General features: G+C 52.7%; 8 protein-coding genes across 8 annotated transcripts; 3 read left to right on the plus strand and 5 right to left on the minus strand.

Annotated features, from left to right (window-relative positions):
• Positions 1-632: 632 nt before the first annotated feature.
• N7477_000602 (uncharacterized protein) lies at positions 633-2,220 on the minus strand (the record flags this gene model as incomplete). The annotated part of the gene is made up of 4 exons (XM_056962265.1): positions 633-1,231; positions 1,323-1,922; positions 1,982-2,097; positions 2,153-2,220. 4 exons carry the CDS (start codon positions 2,218-2,220, stop codon positions 633-635), a joined length of 1,383 nt encoding a protein of 460 aa, XP_056827268.1.
• Positions 2,221-2,608: 388 nt separating this feature from the next.
• On the minus strand, positions 2,609-3,131 carry N7477_000603 (mitochondrial 37S ribosomal uS14m domain-containing protein; the record flags this gene model as incomplete). Its single annotated transcript, XM_056962266.1, has 3 exons — positions 2,609-2,671; positions 2,737-2,908; positions 3,001-3,131. The coding sequence occupies 3 exons, from the start codon at positions 3,129-3,131 to the stop codon at positions 2,609-2,611; spliced, it is 366 nt and encodes a 121-aa protein (XP_056827269.1).
• A 1,395-nt stretch (positions 3,132-4,526) lies between these two features.
• On the plus strand, positions 4,527-5,112 carry N7477_000604 (DASH complex subunit SPC19; the record flags this gene model as incomplete). Its single annotated transcript, XM_056962267.1, has 2 exons — positions 4,527-4,658; positions 4,726-5,112. 2 exons carry the CDS (start codon positions 4,527-4,529, stop codon positions 5,110-5,112), a joined length of 519 nt encoding a protein of 172 aa, XP_056827270.1.
• Positions 5,113-5,756: 644 nt separating this feature from the next.
• On the minus strand, positions 5,757-8,276 carry N7477_000605 (tRNA methyltransferase RSM22; the record flags this gene model as incomplete). The annotated part of the gene is made up of 3 exons (XM_056962268.1): positions 5,757-6,577; positions 6,642-6,822; positions 6,879-8,276. 3 exons carry the CDS (start codon positions 8,274-8,276, stop codon positions 5,757-5,759), a joined length of 2,400 nt encoding a protein of 799 aa, XP_056827271.1.
• Positions 8,277-8,689: 413 nt separating this feature from the next.
• On the minus strand, positions 8,690-9,839 carry N7477_000606 (uncharacterized protein; the record flags this gene model as incomplete). The annotated part of the gene is made up of 4 exons (XM_056962269.1): positions 8,690-9,070; positions 9,123-9,425; positions 9,480-9,665; positions 9,774-9,839. The coding sequence occupies 4 exons, from the start codon at positions 9,837-9,839 to the stop codon at positions 8,690-8,692; spliced, it is 936 nt and encodes a 311-aa protein (XP_056827272.1).
• Positions 9,840-10,388: 549 nt separating this feature from the next.
• On the plus strand, positions 10,389-11,326 carry N7477_000607 (SUR7/PalI family protein; the record flags this gene model as incomplete). Its single annotated transcript, XM_056962270.1, has 4 exons — positions 10,389-10,401; positions 10,464-10,761; positions 10,816-10,998; positions 11,056-11,326. The coding sequence occupies 4 exons, from the start codon at positions 10,389-10,391 to the stop codon at positions 11,324-11,326; spliced, it is 765 nt and encodes a 254-aa protein (XP_056827273.1).
• Positions 11,327-12,139: 813 nt separating this feature from the next.
• On the minus strand, positions 12,140-13,940 carry N7477_000608 (ribosome-associated complex protein SSZ1; the record flags this gene model as incomplete). The annotated part of the gene is made up of 3 exons (XM_056962271.1): positions 12,140-13,701; positions 13,752-13,788; positions 13,845-13,940. The coding sequence occupies 3 exons, from the start codon at positions 13,938-13,940 to the stop codon at positions 12,140-12,142; spliced, it is 1,695 nt and encodes a 564-aa protein (XP_056827274.1).
• A 518-nt stretch (positions 13,941-14,458) lies between these two features.
• Positions 14,459-15,283, plus strand: N7477_000609 (exosome non-catalytic core subunit RRP40; the record flags this gene model as incomplete). The annotated part of the gene is made up of 1 exon (XM_056962272.1): positions 14,459-15,283. One exon carries the CDS (start codon positions 14,459-14,461, stop codon positions 15,281-15,283), a length of 825 nt encoding a protein of 274 aa, XP_056827275.1.
• Positions 15,284-15,565: the final 282 nt, after the last annotated feature.

The following is a 15,565-nucleotide window of genomic DNA, read 5'->3' on the forward strand; positions in this document are numbered from 1 at the left end:
TGGAGGGCTGAGTGCGGAAGTGTTGCGGGGTTAAGTTCAACTGGCTCAAATCCAGAGGCGACATTTCAGAAATGCCTTGATGGCACCATCCCCCACCGACTGATGGTCGCACCGATTAGCACTATCTGAACGTTCGAAATGCTTGTTGTGACTTCACGGATCATAGTGATGGGATGTCGAGAGATCTTCCGACATCAAACCTGCCTTGACTAGCGATGACTTGCGTTACACTGCAGATGCGCTCTACTAACTCTGTTCTCAGCGTTCGATTTCTGGTATGCCCTGGACTGTAGCTATACCATTTGCAGGAATGCAAGAGCAGAAAATGAATTCATATCCGATTGATTGCCCATGAATGTGAATGTGGCTTGGAAACACATGGCATTTCGCGTAGAGAGCGCATAAGAAATGTTCCTCCTATTTCGATTCTTGATGGAGTAGAGGGCTACCCTTGGATCAGGGACAGGTTCAGACTGCCTCAAGCTCTATGTATCCAAGACAACTGAAAAAGAATCCACCTCCGACACCACCGACGAGCGCTGCATGTAAGGGCCCACCATCCCCTCGATATCCCCAGCATAGCCGTCATCGCTGTCGTAGATCGCAGTCTTGGTGGCCTGCATCATGTTCTTCTAAGAAGCAGGTGTGATGAATGTCTTCGTACTGGCTTCCTCTGCTTCAATAACCCTGTCCTGAATCATGTCACTCGCATCCTTCCAGCTCATGGTCTCCGACATGACGTCCTCAGCTTTGGCTTCCAGTTCCACATCCCTATCCTTCGGATCATTGATTTGGGTATCCGGCTTCGCAGTTGCTAGCTCCTTGACCGAGTCTGATTTAGGCCCATCCTCATCCAGAATCCTACAAGTCAGTCCTTCCATGGCCTGCTGCAGCTCCTCGTCCATATTAGTGCCCATGACAACGACTTCTGCGTAGTTGTCGTCTTTGTAAAGAATGTCGAGCCAGGCGAGCACAAGAGGCCATGCACTGAGCAAGATGCCCTCGCTGTCTTCAGTCTCACCAGATGAGTAGCAATTACAGCCATGGTGGTGGTACCCCACCTGGAGCTTGTCGGCTTCATCTTGAGAGACAATGTAGGCCCGACAGCGTGAGGACATGAATGCAGTGAATGAAGTCGGGTCGGCTAGTTTGCCCACGTCGATTTCAACATTCGTGCTCTGAAGCGGGTCGGCGAGACACATGGCTGAGATATAAGGGCGCCATCTCTCCCCTGTTCAATCATGGTCAATTCTAGTGGTTGATGGTCCGATCTGAGTGATACCCATCTGGCTGAAGTTATCTTGATAAGTGGGTCCACTTACAATGATCTCTCAAATATTTAATGACGCCCAGACCACCCTCAGACATGCCAATCACATCGACACGGCTCGAGGGTCCGAGGTACTCCCATAAAGCCTGAAAGACATAGTTGATATGCTCCTGCCAGTCCCTGTTGCAGGGGATCACGTTGCGGCGAGACATGCCAGCTTGCTCTGAAATGCCAGAAGGACGAGGATTCGCGAGCCATGTCTGCGTTGTGATGGCACGAGTAGAACCACAATGCCAAAGCAGCTGGCCCGTGTTGGCCAGGATCAGCGCATTGTCTGTTCTTTCCCCGGAGCTGTCAGTTGTCTCTGCACCTTGGCTTTCTCCCAGAACGGCCTTGGTGAAATTCACAGCCGACCCGATGTTGACGCCATCCTGAAGGATGGCTCGATAGGACCAGATGCCTAGGTCCTGCACGGGCTCGCCGAAAACCAAGATAACGCGCGGTGCATTCAAAAGGTTTGGAGACACCAGGACTGGAACATGGGGTTCAGTGGGAATCTTCTCTCGTAGAGGGTTGCTTTCGCAGAAAGGAAGGCGTAGGGTCTTCAGGCCGGCCTTCGCGAGACGCGGGAGGACAATGTTACGAATTGCCTCTGGACTCAACCACATGGATTAGTAGATGTCGTGCCTGTGGCGTAATGCTAGTACTGACCGTTCATGGCCTCACGGTACTTGATGTTGAACCGGTCATTGCGGTTGATCTTGTACTTATATCCCACGTCTGGATCGTCAACGCGGCGGATTGTATCTCTCTCGGTAATGGAGAATCTGCGAATGGCGTCAGATATGTGGCTTACTTTCTGCCGTAATTTAAATTAGTCACCCTAGCTTCTTGAGGTCCGGGCGATACTCAGGGTCGGGAGGCAAGTTCTTGTTGGTGTAGACGAACATCTTAAAGAGAGGCTTTGTTGCAAGTCTGTCGAGTACAGCTGTGAAAGAGAAGCTGATGTGACAGCCAGAAGGATGAGGGAGAAGTTTAATCGAGGCTGGGAGTCATATGTAGGAAGACAAGACTGGTGCTTAGGAGAGCGATCAAATTGGATTAGACAAACGTCCGCAGTCTCAACTCCGCCAGCGAAGAAATGAGCTTTATCCAAACGGATCTTTACTTATCACAACGGTCAAAAGTGAGACTGTAAAGAAACAGAAATTTGAAGAAAGAACGATATGAAAAGTTGTGTGATATTCTGTACTGTACATGCTTCAATGCAAAAGAAGCGAAGAGAACGCCTTCCGAATTTCTCATACACATGAACCTTGGTATCTAATCCCCTTTAGCTTACCAACTGGCCTTCTTGACACCGGGAAGCTCGCCAGCGAGTGCCTGCATACGGAATTGGAACTAAAGAACCCCAGTCAGTCACCCATCATTCAGCCTGTTCGCACCTTCAAAGGCTCTGTACTCACTCGGTTGAGTCTGAAATCGCGGAAAACACTGCGAGCAGTTCCTGAAGCCACACACCGGTTCTTGATCTGTGTGGGCCGAGTGTAGACGTGCATCTGCGACAGCTGGAGCTGGGCCTGGGCGCGGACGCGCTGGGGGAGGGAAGTGTTGCGGATCAGGTAGCGGAGCGCTTGACTGTTGGGAGAATGTCAGAGATGACGTTTCATCATTGAGGCAGCGATGCTGATCCGGAGGGGCACTCCGCCGGTCCAGGCGAGGGTTCTTACCGTTCGGGCTCCATCTGCGCGAAGGCATTGCGCTTGTTGTGATCACGGATCAGGCGGGTGTTAACGAAGCCGGAAAGATCCAGCTTCTTGGGCCGGAACATTGACGCTGCTGATGCTGCTGCCTTCGACATTCTGGCGGGTTCCCGGGGGTATGTGGTGGGAGCTTGGGAGGATCGTAATGTTCTGGAATCGAGGCGGAGTTGGCAAAAAGCTGCGGATCCGGATCGGGTTTAGCGTGGCGTTCAAGATTTCGACACTTCAATGGGGGCCTTCAGGTACTACAACACTAGCTTCACTTTGCCATAGTTTCTTACTTAAAATTTTGGTCAAACTTGAGGAGATCCACTGGGACTGCCACCATGGATGAATCGCGAATGAAGTGCCAGTCCGATAGAAAATGACACACCTATCATTATCCGGATTCAGCTGGCAGTCTGGTAATCTATGAGACATGCCGATGCACGCCAATAGCTCGGATGGCTCGGACTATACTTCATGAGCCGCCAAGCTAATAACGTGACCAGTGATATGCGGCAATAGAATGTACAACAACCTACGACACACCACGGTCAAGAGCCAAAGATCGTAGTGGTACAGCTTGTGAATTGATCCAAGTCACCCTGGAGGGAATCTTCTATATGCTTGGACAGAAGGCAAACCTCCGTGCATACGTACAACACTTTGCGGACTATAGCCGAGCAAGGGCCTCTGATTCACATATACCCATGCACGACGGCTCGATCCGTTCCTGCTCACGCCACAAAAGGTGGCATCTCAATGCCCCATCGTTGGTCGAATTTAGTGACCGTTACCGGCCTTAGCGTTGGGGTTGCGGGGGTCGTTCTTGTACTCGGCGGCTATAGGAACGGTGTCAGTCTAGTGTTCAAAGGTGCAGGTGGGCCGACCGTTATCGGAGATTGACGCCCCAAATAATCCATCGCAAGAAGCGCCGATTTTAGTCGAGATAGGAATCAGAAGATGCTGGGTGCACTCACTCTGGGACAAAGCGTTCTGGAGGGAGTTGACGCCGTACAGAACGATGACACCTAGAAAGGAGACTTGTCAGAACATGGATCCACGGATAGCGACACAGTCGGAACAAGAAGCGAATGGAGCATCAATTCAGCTCCGTAGAACATAAGAGATAGAGCGGATCGGGTTTCGTACCGGCAGCGAAGAAGGGGGTCATGGGCGTGGCTATTCACAAGCGGGTTAGATTCGAGATCATCAGGTCGTAGCGCACGAGGTCGCGACACGGAATTGGGGGAACATACCCAAGAGACCGGGGAACTTCTTTCCGAGGAGAGACATAGTGGCAGATGGTGCGAATAGGTAGATTCGGGGTTCGCGGGGGTGGTGATGCAGGAGAGAGAGGAGAAGTGAGGTTGGAGTTTGCCCGGTCCGAGACGCCTTGCCGCTTTTGGGGGCGGTGGCCGCTTTACCGTTCCGTTCCGATGTGCGACCATGTAAACACTGAGCGCAACGTCTGCTAACTCGAACAACACCAACAATTTCACTCGTTTGAAATGGCATCTTCGCTAGCATCATCGGTCTCATCGCTACAGTCATCCTTGCAGCTCCTCGACAACTCCATCACTACGCTTGATTCTGGTGTCAATGACTTCCCCCGCCTTTGCAAAGTCTTGCAAACAACACGAGTAAGCAGTGCCAAACGTCGAATATCTGCCAATAACAAGAAGTATGGGCTAACCGTGAATTATTTAGCACTTTGAGCTCTTGCCAGAACCAACTCTGCGCGAAGCCCAACAATCTCTCCTGGACGAAATAACACCGAGCATCGCACACCTGCTCTCCCTCGCCTCAAACCACGTCGACAAGCTCTCACGACGCGAGGAAAGCTTAAAGGCTAAATGTGACTTGCAAGAAGGCCGACTCTCGTCCAATTCGGAAAACAAAACTTCCGCGAAAAGCAACGCGATGCGGGCTCGTTCAGCGGGGTTAAGCAGCAGCGCTGCCTCGACAGCCTCGAAGGTCGCTGAGCTGCGCAGATTGGTGCAGAAGAAAGAGCGTCTCAAATATGCGGTTGATCGCTTGGAGCTGCAGAGTACCCAACGGCAGAGACAGTTGAGAAAGAGTATGGCTGCGCAGTGAGCTGATCGATTGGAACAGTTCTAAACTGCGTCATACTGCCTGGACCTAAGTATGGCATGTTGGCGCAATGATACCACGGTAGTAGATCCTAGCTCTCGACATGCACAGCGAGCAATCAGCAGACATGCCTGGGAGACATTTTCATGGACCAATACCGACATACCTGCTTTTCAGGCGATCTTCTCTCCAGGAGCTTGGTCTTAGCTGCGTATGCTGAATGGACCTTCCTCGCCCCAGAAGCCTTGGGAGGAAGAGGCAATTTCGACGCTCATTCCTTCGAAGGCACTTTCAGACCTAGCCAGCTTGAGACGACCGAATTCAGCTTACGATCATGAAGAATCCAAATGTACGAACCAACAATGATACCCATCAATATTACAGCGCAACGGGAGGTAGTCTCCTCAAATATCAGAAACAGAAGCCTTACCAAGCAGTTCAAGTCAAACAAAAGTGAAGAGATTGGGTTTTTAGCTGAATCTGGTGTGAAGATGAATAATATAGTACAAAGTGCCCAAGTCCAAATCCCCCATGCCAAATCGCCGTGTTCTAGTAATACAAATACATGGTTTCCAAATCTCAATATGTACGCCAATCAACCCAATGCAGGTCCATGATCCCAAAGAGGTTAGGCACCAACAGATGCTTTAGAGATCTGCCGCAGATTGCTTTCTCACGGCCAGTCGAATCCTCTTCTTGTCCGCATGTTTCTTCCAGCTCGGGATATTCTGGCCCTTTTTCCGCATTGGGATCTCAGGGAGCGCAGATCGATCTCGTCTGCCATTTGCTGACTCTATGTCTTCCTCTTCTTCGTCGTCGCGGGCATGTTCATCCATATCGCCCTCTTCGTCGGCTTCACGTGCCGCAGCCTTGTCTGCTGCCCGCCGAGCGAGACGCTCTTTCTTACCCTCGCCGTGTTTGTCGCCGAGATTCAGATTGCGCGGAACGCGGGTCTTCGCTCCGAGAGCCCATAGGTCTCCCCAGCGAGACTTGCGGGCGTCACGGTAGGCCTGGCGACTGTAAGAGCGCGGGACAGTCCAGCGCTCGATCTTGCCGGCCGGCGTGCAAAGATCGAAAATGACGTGACCGCGGCGTTTCATGGGCGGATAGACTGCGCGTGGAAGAGCGAGAGGCTGGACATCCGGCAATGATCCGCTTCGATGTTCGAATCCTTCGAATGCAGCGTCTGTTGCCTCGGCATCCTGGCGAATACCGCGCTCTTGGCGCATATCCTTGCCTCGTTGTACGGCGAGATAACTGAATTTGAGATCTTCGTGGTTGCGATCCTTAGCGCCCATGATGCGCTGCAGGAAATCCGGACGGATGTACCGCTGTTCGAAATGGCAGTAGTCCCTGCGGCCCTTGGTCGGTCCGGAAGTGTTGTGCATGGGACATGTTGAGTGGTTGGTACAGGGCGCAATGATCATACCGGGCTCTTTGATCGTGGTTATGCCGTCTTCGGGAGATTCTAGAGGGGTGGCATATTCCCGTAGAACCAGGACTCGCGATATGGCGCTTAAGCAGCATCTCACGGGCGCTAGCAATCGCCTCAAAGCCCTTTTGGCGACCCTTCTCGAGCAGAATCAAAATACCCCCATTGGGGTTGAGCATGGCCCAAAGGTTCTGGACAAAGTGCTTGCGCTCGTATTCTTCGTCGAAGTTAAGAAGAGAGTGCGGCGCGATAATCACGTCAAACTGCTTTCGCTTAGGAGCCTCCCGTTTGTCATGCACAGTTGGTGCATCGCGAACATGGAGGTAATCCGGTAAACGGGGAGGAAAGTAGTGTTGTCGAGAATTGCGCTCGCACGTAAGCGCAGCGTATCCGCGGCTGTCAGAACAGTTGATCGACCGTATGGGATAGGATCTCCCTCGGGATGATCGGGCACCATACTCTCCCACTCGGCTCGAATAGTATCTCTCCAGGCCAGGATTCCAGCACCGCCGCCACTAGCATCAAGGACATTGGGACCACCTTCTTGAGAAATGAGTCCACGAATCCACTCAGTTCCCATACGTTTGCGAATTTCAACCAGGACGCTGAGGGTTGAGGCGTAGATTCCGGGGTACAAGGCTGCCAGGAAAGCATTGGCCTCCATCTCCCCCATAAAGTTCTGGGATGCATTGATCGGGATCGCAAGCTGTGGGAGCTGCGCTCGCGGAGGAGCAGTTGTGGTGGAATGAGGCAAACCAGGTCCACCGAACAAGCGACGAGCGGTTTCAGCGATATGCTTGTTGGAGAACTCAGACAAAATTATCGAGATGGGACCGGTGACAGTGCTTTTCGGCAGATTGATCGTGCTGGGATCCGTCTGGAACTTGCCTTCCATTGTCAACGGATGGGCTCGTGGAGCAGCGTCCGGGACGGCCTCGTTCTCAAACTGCTCCAGCATGATCTCTCCGCCCAGCTGCTCGGCCACTTCGCGAGTCCGGCGCATGGCGATTGTTTCCTCTTCCTCAGGGGCAGCCTCCATATCATACACAACTGGCACATCCTCTTCAACCCCCGCCTCTTCCTCAAATCTGATTTCTTCCCAGTTCCCTTCTTCGTTTTCGCGCAATAATTGGTCAGATTCCTGCGCCTCTTCCTCCGCCATGGATTCTTCGAAGATCTCCTGGATGATCGGTTCACCATAGAGAGTTATGTAAAGTTTCATTTCAGATTCCCCCAGGACACCCTCCGGGATTGTCTCTCCGAATGACTGTCGGACTAGGTGGACCCAGGACTCTGGGGTGTGCTGGTCTCGCTGGCTAATGAACTCAACTAGTTCCCGCAGGCCCTCCATGTCTTCTGGATCCCCCATCATGTCTAACTCGTGCATCAAACTGGCCATGTCGTCGTCGTTTGCATTGATGCGCTCGATCAAGGCGTTGATACGTTCCGCTTCGCTGGGCTGCGGTGCTTCGGCGGAGGTCGCTGCGGTGGACACTGCTCTTTGTCCGGGGGCCCATTGTGGCACCGTGGGCCTCAGGAAATAGATTTTGTGGGGAGAGGATTGAGAAACGACGGTATAGGGGCTTTGTTGGGTTTTGTTTCGTTTCTGTTGTGTCGCGGTGTAGCCGGTAAGTCCGCGAGCCTGTCGCGCACTCGCAGGGCGAGAAACCCGGGATCGCAGAAGCTGCCTCGTATGAGGACAGCTGGCGCTCGATGCTGAAGGTCTGGACAGCATTATTCGAACTCGGGCGCTGCGAATCAAGGAGAACAGAAAAAGTTGAAGGATGAAGCAGCTCCAGAAAATTAAAGTCGAGACCCACGCGCCCATCATAAACCGCGGGCCGCTCATTGGCTGGTCCCTCGTTCCTCACGATTGACTCCACTTTGAAGGTCAATGGATCAGGGTTTGAACGAGATGGATTTAGATGGACTTGGATGGATTTGGACAGATATCTTGATGTTGATGAGCTTCGGTGACGCACTAGAACCGTCTGCAGAAGTTACTCCACTCTATTGAGATTGTGCTGGTCACAAGTAGGTCGTAAAAAGACAGACGCCTTCTACTCTACTGAAGGGCATAAAGCTCTGGTTTCGATCTGGCAACTTAATGCTACCGAAATATATGGGGTATCTTTGTAATGCGAATGTCTATACCTCGCTCTCCGTGTCCTCGTTCCCCATCAATATCCGCAGGGCTGCTACCCAGCGCATCACTTCATGCTCTAACGCTGTCAGCTTGGCCATGACAGCCATCAAGCTCGGGTCTTGGCTTTCGACTCGCACTTTCTCGCGAACGTGTACTTCCTCGCCTTTCCAGATGAATACGTCGCCGACCTCATCATGCGCGCGATTCCGGGTTCCAAAGATCCGGTCCCGCAGGGAAAACCCGGTCAAGGAGATGTCCGTAGCAAAGGCGGAGGGCGCCTGCGTCATAGTGTTGCTTTCGAGGGTACGGACAAGGAGAACCAATGCGGAATCTGCGATGGAAAGGTGAAAGGAAAGGTAAGGAGGAGGTGGAGGATCGAATGTCTGCATGGTCGTTAGCTGAGACTCATTTGAGACATCTTGACGCTGAACACACGTTGTCGGCGGCACTGCCGTCCCACCAATTTCCACGCACGTCTCCGTCCCCCTTCAGCATCTGACGAGCCTCGCTGATCGTCTCCTGCAGGAGATGCAGCTGGCCGAAGATAAAGCTTGCATTCAAGGGGTCCCCTGTGTACGTGCTCACATCTACGATGTCCAAGCTCTGATTGACTAAGTTTCGTACGGAGACGAGCTGCGGCAAAACCATGCCAGGAGCATCGGGAGATTGAGACAAGGTGAGGCGGGTGCTGGGAGCACCCCGTGGCGGCGGTAGTGAGCTCAGCCGGAGTTGGATATCCTAACGACCAGGATTAGTCTCCATGTGCGGAGATGAAGGAGTCGGGCACAATACCCCTTTGACCACCTGAGTGCCGACACGAGTCACAAAGCCTTTGACATGTTCGGACCGTAATGACGACAGAACCAGGGTCGAACCCGGTTCCTGTGGCGCCAGTAGGGCAGCACACTCTAAAAGACCTTCTTTGAGCGAGGCCAGTGACTCCTGCAGGGATTGGAGAAGCCACTCCAATTCACGAGCCTAAAAATTGGATGCTATCAGACGACAAGCTCCACCTCGATCGCTCCGATGGTCCATACTACAACCAGGGTACCGGGGAAGATCGGTGAGGGTCTCATTTTTACATACCAGTGCGGAGTCAGCTTCGCGGGCCAACTGGCCAACGGGCAGTGGGGGGTACGCCCACGTCGCCATGGCCTGAGAGCAGGGGCTAAGGGATGGGGCTGAGGGGGATAGGGACGATAATTCGATCAAAACCCGGTTAGGACTCAGGCAGCAATATATTGATCCACGTCACAGGCCCCGCGCAAAATTGAAAAAAAAAGGGAAAATCGGTGATGTAAAAGCTAAAGAGAGTGAAAGTAACGTTGTTTGCTGCCGCTCGACTTCGTCATGGACCGCCCACGCTAAGCCCGATCGGGCTCGAACCCACTGCCCCGGACAGCAAATCAGGTGTGTCGTGACGTCGTGATCCTCACGAACTATGAACATGCCGATGATGCTCACACCGTCTTAGATACGTCGTGAGAGGAAGCATAAGTCCCGGATACCCCCGGCTCTTGAAGTCACAGCTGTACTTCTGACTCGGTCATTCCTGCACCTCTCAATCAATCGTCACTCTCCCCAACTCTACCTCACCTCGAGTCTACTTCGAGATCTACTTGGGCACTGATCAGACCGCTATTTTATAGCTCCCAAGCTCCGCAAAGTTTTCATCGTTTATCCACACAGGGACACACCACCATGCCTCTCAGCAGTAAGTCCAGGCCGATTCTCAAATAAAGGACCAGAAAGGCGTCTAACATGACCTCTTGATAGGAGTGTCGCTTGGCCTTCTCGGCCTGTTCTTCATGGCCAGCGCCATCCTCCTGATCTTCCTCACATTGTTGGGTGGTGCTCGCAATTCCACGCCTCTCAATGAGATTTGGTTCCTCCAGGCCGATACAGGCAATATCCCGGGGGCACCCTCGGTCTCGCGCTGGACCTTCTGGACCGTGTGCAGTGTCGCGGCGAATGGCAGGAGTGTTTGCGGTAGCTCGCACCCGGCCTTCCCCCTCGACCCTCCTCGCGCCAACAACTTTGGCACCACGGTCAATGTGCCTCATCAGTTCATTAAGTAAGTGATACTGGATTCGCGCGATCTTAGCGCCTGCGCTGATATATGAATTAGCACTAATCACTACTACTTGACGACCCGGTTCATGTTCGCATTCATCATCATTGGCTTGTTCTTCGCCGTGTGCTCTCTCTTCACTGGATTCCTGGCCTTGTGCACTCGCATTGGTAGCTACGTCTCCGCTTTCTTCGCCTGGCTCGCATTGACCTTCCAGATCATCACCACCTGCCTCATGACGTACGTACCCATCGCAAACACACACTTCTTGGATATTCCAAGCTAACGATAAACTAGTGCTGTTTTCGTACAAGGCCGCCATGCCTTCAGCAGCAACGGCCAAGTTTCCAAAATTGGTGTCAAGGCCTTCGCCTTCATGTGGACTGCCAGCGTGTGTCTGTTCTTTTCCTGTCTGCTTTACTGCCTCGGGGGTGCCGTCGGCCGCAAAGAACCCGGGTACAGTGGACGTAAGGAGCGTCGCCGTGGCTTCTTCAGCTCTGCTCGCTCAAACAGCGTGAAAGAACAGAAGAAGGAGCAGCAGGAGTCCAGCGCACAGCAGCACGCATAAATGAGCCATTGGAGCTCTCGAAGCAAAGAATACTGCCCCCGGAGCGTCGTATCGGATTGAATTCACCCGCGACGTTGATATTCAACGTCTTGCGTCATCACGTACACGATTCCCTTTTGTTGCGCCGTTACTTCTGAGATATTCCGTCTCTGAAAGGAGATATGTTCTCGCTCTGCTTTTACCGGCCTTGCGCACTCGTCTTCCGCCTCACGTTAAAACCCCTCACGCTCGTTCCATGCTGTTACGAAATACCTGACGATCATTAATTGTACCACCATGACGGTAGCGGCGACGCATCATGCGGTCCCTGCACTGGCGCTCATCCCGTCATTATTGACATCTACCGACGCCGAGTTTCCATGAATCATGTACGATTCCATGGCTGCAATGTTTTCTAGTGTGGTGTTATATGTGATTTCCGCTGCTTTTATCTAATAGTTGTAATATAATTTCTCTATTTCTTAGAATTGTACACTTAATTCACGTTAACCAGCATAAGCCGGTAGTAGATCATGGATTTCCATCAAATCCGTATCTCGGGAGCGATCTCGGGAACCCGGGAGGTCGCAGACGAAATCCTTGGGCGGAAATGGCTTAAACGGCTCCTTCTACCACGGGTCACCAAAAGCGTTGGAAAATAATTCTTCATTGGCCACCTCCATTTGGGAGTCTATGTAATTCGAACAGATAAAGAAACAGGGTGACTCCAACGAGACAAAATGGGAACGGGGAAAAAGGTGAACAACCTCTATCAATCATGCATGCATCGTCACACCATCAGGGAGATCAATTTTAGGGGAGGGGGAGGGGAATTTAAGCAGAGCCATTGATGGCGCCACGGACAGCGGTGCTGCCACCGACCTCGCGGACGGCGATCTGGAGACCCAGATCGGGGTTGACGTGCACCATGACCTCGACCTTGCCGCCAGCCTTGACGCCCTTAACGGCGAGCTCGGCAACGGGCTTCTCGGTCTTCCAAACAATCTCGCGGTGGTCCTCCTCTTCCTCATCGTCCGAGTCGAAGTCGGAGTCGGAGTCGTCGGCGGGCTTCTCCTGCTTGGCCTTGGGCTCGGGCTTGGTGACCTTGATCTCGCGGGCACCCTCGCAGACGCGGACGAGGACGTCACCGCCGTCCTTGGGGGCATTGTACTGAGCGATGCGGCGAGCGGGCAGAGCGGTCTCGGCAGCGAGCAGGGGCTGGAAAGTAGTCCCGGTGGCGGACTGGAACTCAACACCAATGGCCTTGCTCAGGTGCGGGGTAGCAGTGACCATGGGGTGGATGGACTGCTCAATGTCTTCTTGGTCAAACTCCTGGATGAGAGAGGCCTGGAAAGCGGCACCACGGGCAGACAGCTCGGAGGGGTTGAGGGCCGAGACGGAGGTGGAGGGAGCCAGGATGGTGGTCTTCTCAGGGAAGATGTTCTGGGCAAGCTGGGCGATCTTAGGGGTGTGAGAAGCACCACCGGAGAAGATGACCTCGTCGATGTCGAGAACGTCGAGGCCAGCCTTCTTGACGACCTGCTCGATAAGACCAGTGAACTGAGCAAAGACCTTGCCGGAGAGCATCTCAAAGCGAGTGCGGTTGATGGTGGAACCGTAGTCGATACCGTCAGCGAGGGACTCGATGCTGAGCTGGGCGTTAGGGCTCAGGGAAAGAGCCTTGCGAGTACCTTCACCCTCAAGCTTGAGCTTGGCGAGGCCGCGGGCGTCCTCACGGGGGTCGGTCTTGTGCTTCTTCATGAACTCCTTGGCGAAGTGGTCGATGATGATCTGGTCCAGGGAGGCACCACCCAGCTCGTAGTCATGAGCAGTGGCGAGGATGGTGTACATACCACCGTGAGAAGCAACGACAGCAACGTCGGAGCGGGTGCCACCGAGGTCGGCGACGACAACCAGCTTGTCCGAGACGGTTGCCTCGGGGCGGCCATCGTAGGCCATAACGGCGGCGACAGGCTCAGCGATGAGCTGGAGAACTTCAATGCCGGCTTCCTTGGCGGCAGCAACGAGAGCGGTGCGCTGGGCATCGGTGAAGTCGGTGGGGACCGTGATGACAGCGGAGTTGACATCCTTACCTAGGAAGTCGGTAGCGGACTGCTTAAGACGGCGCAGGTGACGGGTAGTGATCTCAGAGACGGTGACAGAGTTGGGGGTCTCGCTGGCAGTATCGCGAATGGTGAAGGCAACGGTTGAGTCGCTTTGCTGGGGGTGGGCGGACTGGTGCGAAGGAGTAGGGTCGATGTCCTTGAATTCCTTGCCTAGGTAGTCGCGGAAGTAGGCGACGGTGTTCTTGGAGTTGCGGACGAGCTGGGCCTTAGCCTGGGTACCGTGATACTCCTCACCATCGATGTAAGAGAGAACGGAAGGAATTTGACGGTCTAGCAGGGTCAATTCGAGTTCATTCAGCGTGGAGCGACAAAGAACGTACCTCCCTCCTCGTTAGCAATAACCTCAGCCTTGCCTTCCTGTAGTGGTTTATTAGCATCTAGATCCCATCTCGAAATGTCAATGCGGAAATTACAGGAGAAATGCGAGCAATTGAGCTGCAGGAGTTGCCAAAGGAGATACCGATAGCGAAGCGCTCCACCTCAGTGGAAACACCGTTTGTATCACCCATTTCGAATGTGTTTGAAGAAATTATAAGTCACAAGAAAGACAGAAGAATTCCACGTCACTTGGAGTGAATGGAAAGTCAAGAGGGTGACCGATGAAGGGGAATGTCTCGATGGAGGGGGAAACCAATCGAAAAATTTGAAGATTTTCGGCGGAAAGTGGCTGGTGCTTATCGATAGCACGTGGCGGTGTCTCAAGGTCTGTCCTCTATGCCCGTACATTCGGTTAATAGATCTTTACAGATACATACTGGCTAAATCTAATTTTAAATGCATTCCAAATATCCTCTATAGCTTCTAGTAATTGTTTTATCAATCTTTAAGGTCCTTTTGAATCACATATTCCTAGTTGGCAATCATGTCACGTGCTGATAATGTGATAAGCCAGACGTTTTCTGCGCCAACCACTTGGCTTAGCTACTCAACTCTCTTTACTCTGCCATATTTCTCTTCACCTTGATCCACATCTCAATTGATCCGAAGTAGCATCTTTTCGGGTCAATAAAGAGCTGCAGCTGTCACTATGTCTGCTCCCCTCATCTTGCTCCCGGGCGATGAGGTACCAAGCGACTACTTGCCGCCCACCAAGTCTAATCCTCTCAAACTAGGCCCTGGCCTCCGCCTCTTGTCACAGCCTACAGCTTCATCTACATCATCAAACCATGTTTTGACAGCCACACAGGCCGGTTTGCTTGTAACCGATACAAAGCGCAACGCCGTCTCACTACAATCTTTCTCCAACCGCCGCTACATCCCCACTACCAACGATCTGGTTATCGCACAGATCCACCATTCCAGCGTCGATTACTTCCACTGCATAGTGACCCCGCACACGGCGCACGCGATGCTGGGCCAACTGTCCTTCGAAGGTGCCACAAAGAAGACAAGACCGATGTTGAAACAAGGCGACCTGGTCTACGCGCGCGTATTATCAGTGGGTGTTGGCGCCGGTGCTGAGGTCGAGTTGACCTGTGTCAATCCGGCCACTGGCAAGGCCGAGCCTGGAGGTCTAGGTCCTCTAGTTGGTGGGATGGTGTTTGATGTTTCCACGGGCATGGCAGCTCGCTTGCTTCGGGCTAGCTCCACTTCAGCTGAGAAATCCGACGCGGTTGACGGTCTTGTGGTCCTCGCCGAGCTCGGAAAGAAGCTTGAGAGCTTGGGAGGATTTGAGATCGCCGTTGGACGCAATGGAAAGGTTTGGGTGGATTGCTCCAATGCAGGAGAGAGTGCAGTCAAGGTCACAGTCGCTATTGGCCAATGTCTGCAAGGTACAGATGAGAGAAACCTTGACGCGGCTGATCAGCAGAAGTTAGTGACAAAGATCTTGCGCGGTATGAAATTAGCATGATTGTGCACTTTATGCAGTGCTCTTGTCAAAGGAGTACGGGTTTTGGGGTTCTCTGCTTTTTATGTATACCATGAGCATCTTGTACATTAATTTTACATTCCAGGATATAAATTCTGCTGAAATTTCGCAAGTTTTCCGACCAAAGTCCAATTCTCCGTACTGATATTTGTTCTCATGCATGTCATTGTGGCGGTGATGCAGGCGGTGTTATTATGCCGGATATCCTCACCTGTCAATCTGAAATTCTGGATGCGCGGTCTTCCTCACTCTCGATAAGTTTCT

Source organism: Penicillium maclennaniae (assembly GCF_028827695.1).
Source record: "Penicillium maclennaniae strain IBT 15551 chromosome Unknown utg000001l:1.0-3280838.0:1.0-3283122.0, whole genome shotgun sequence".
Lineage (NCBI taxonomy): Eukaryota > Fungi > Ascomycota > Eurotiomycetes > Eurotiales > Aspergillaceae > Penicillium > Penicillium maclennaniae.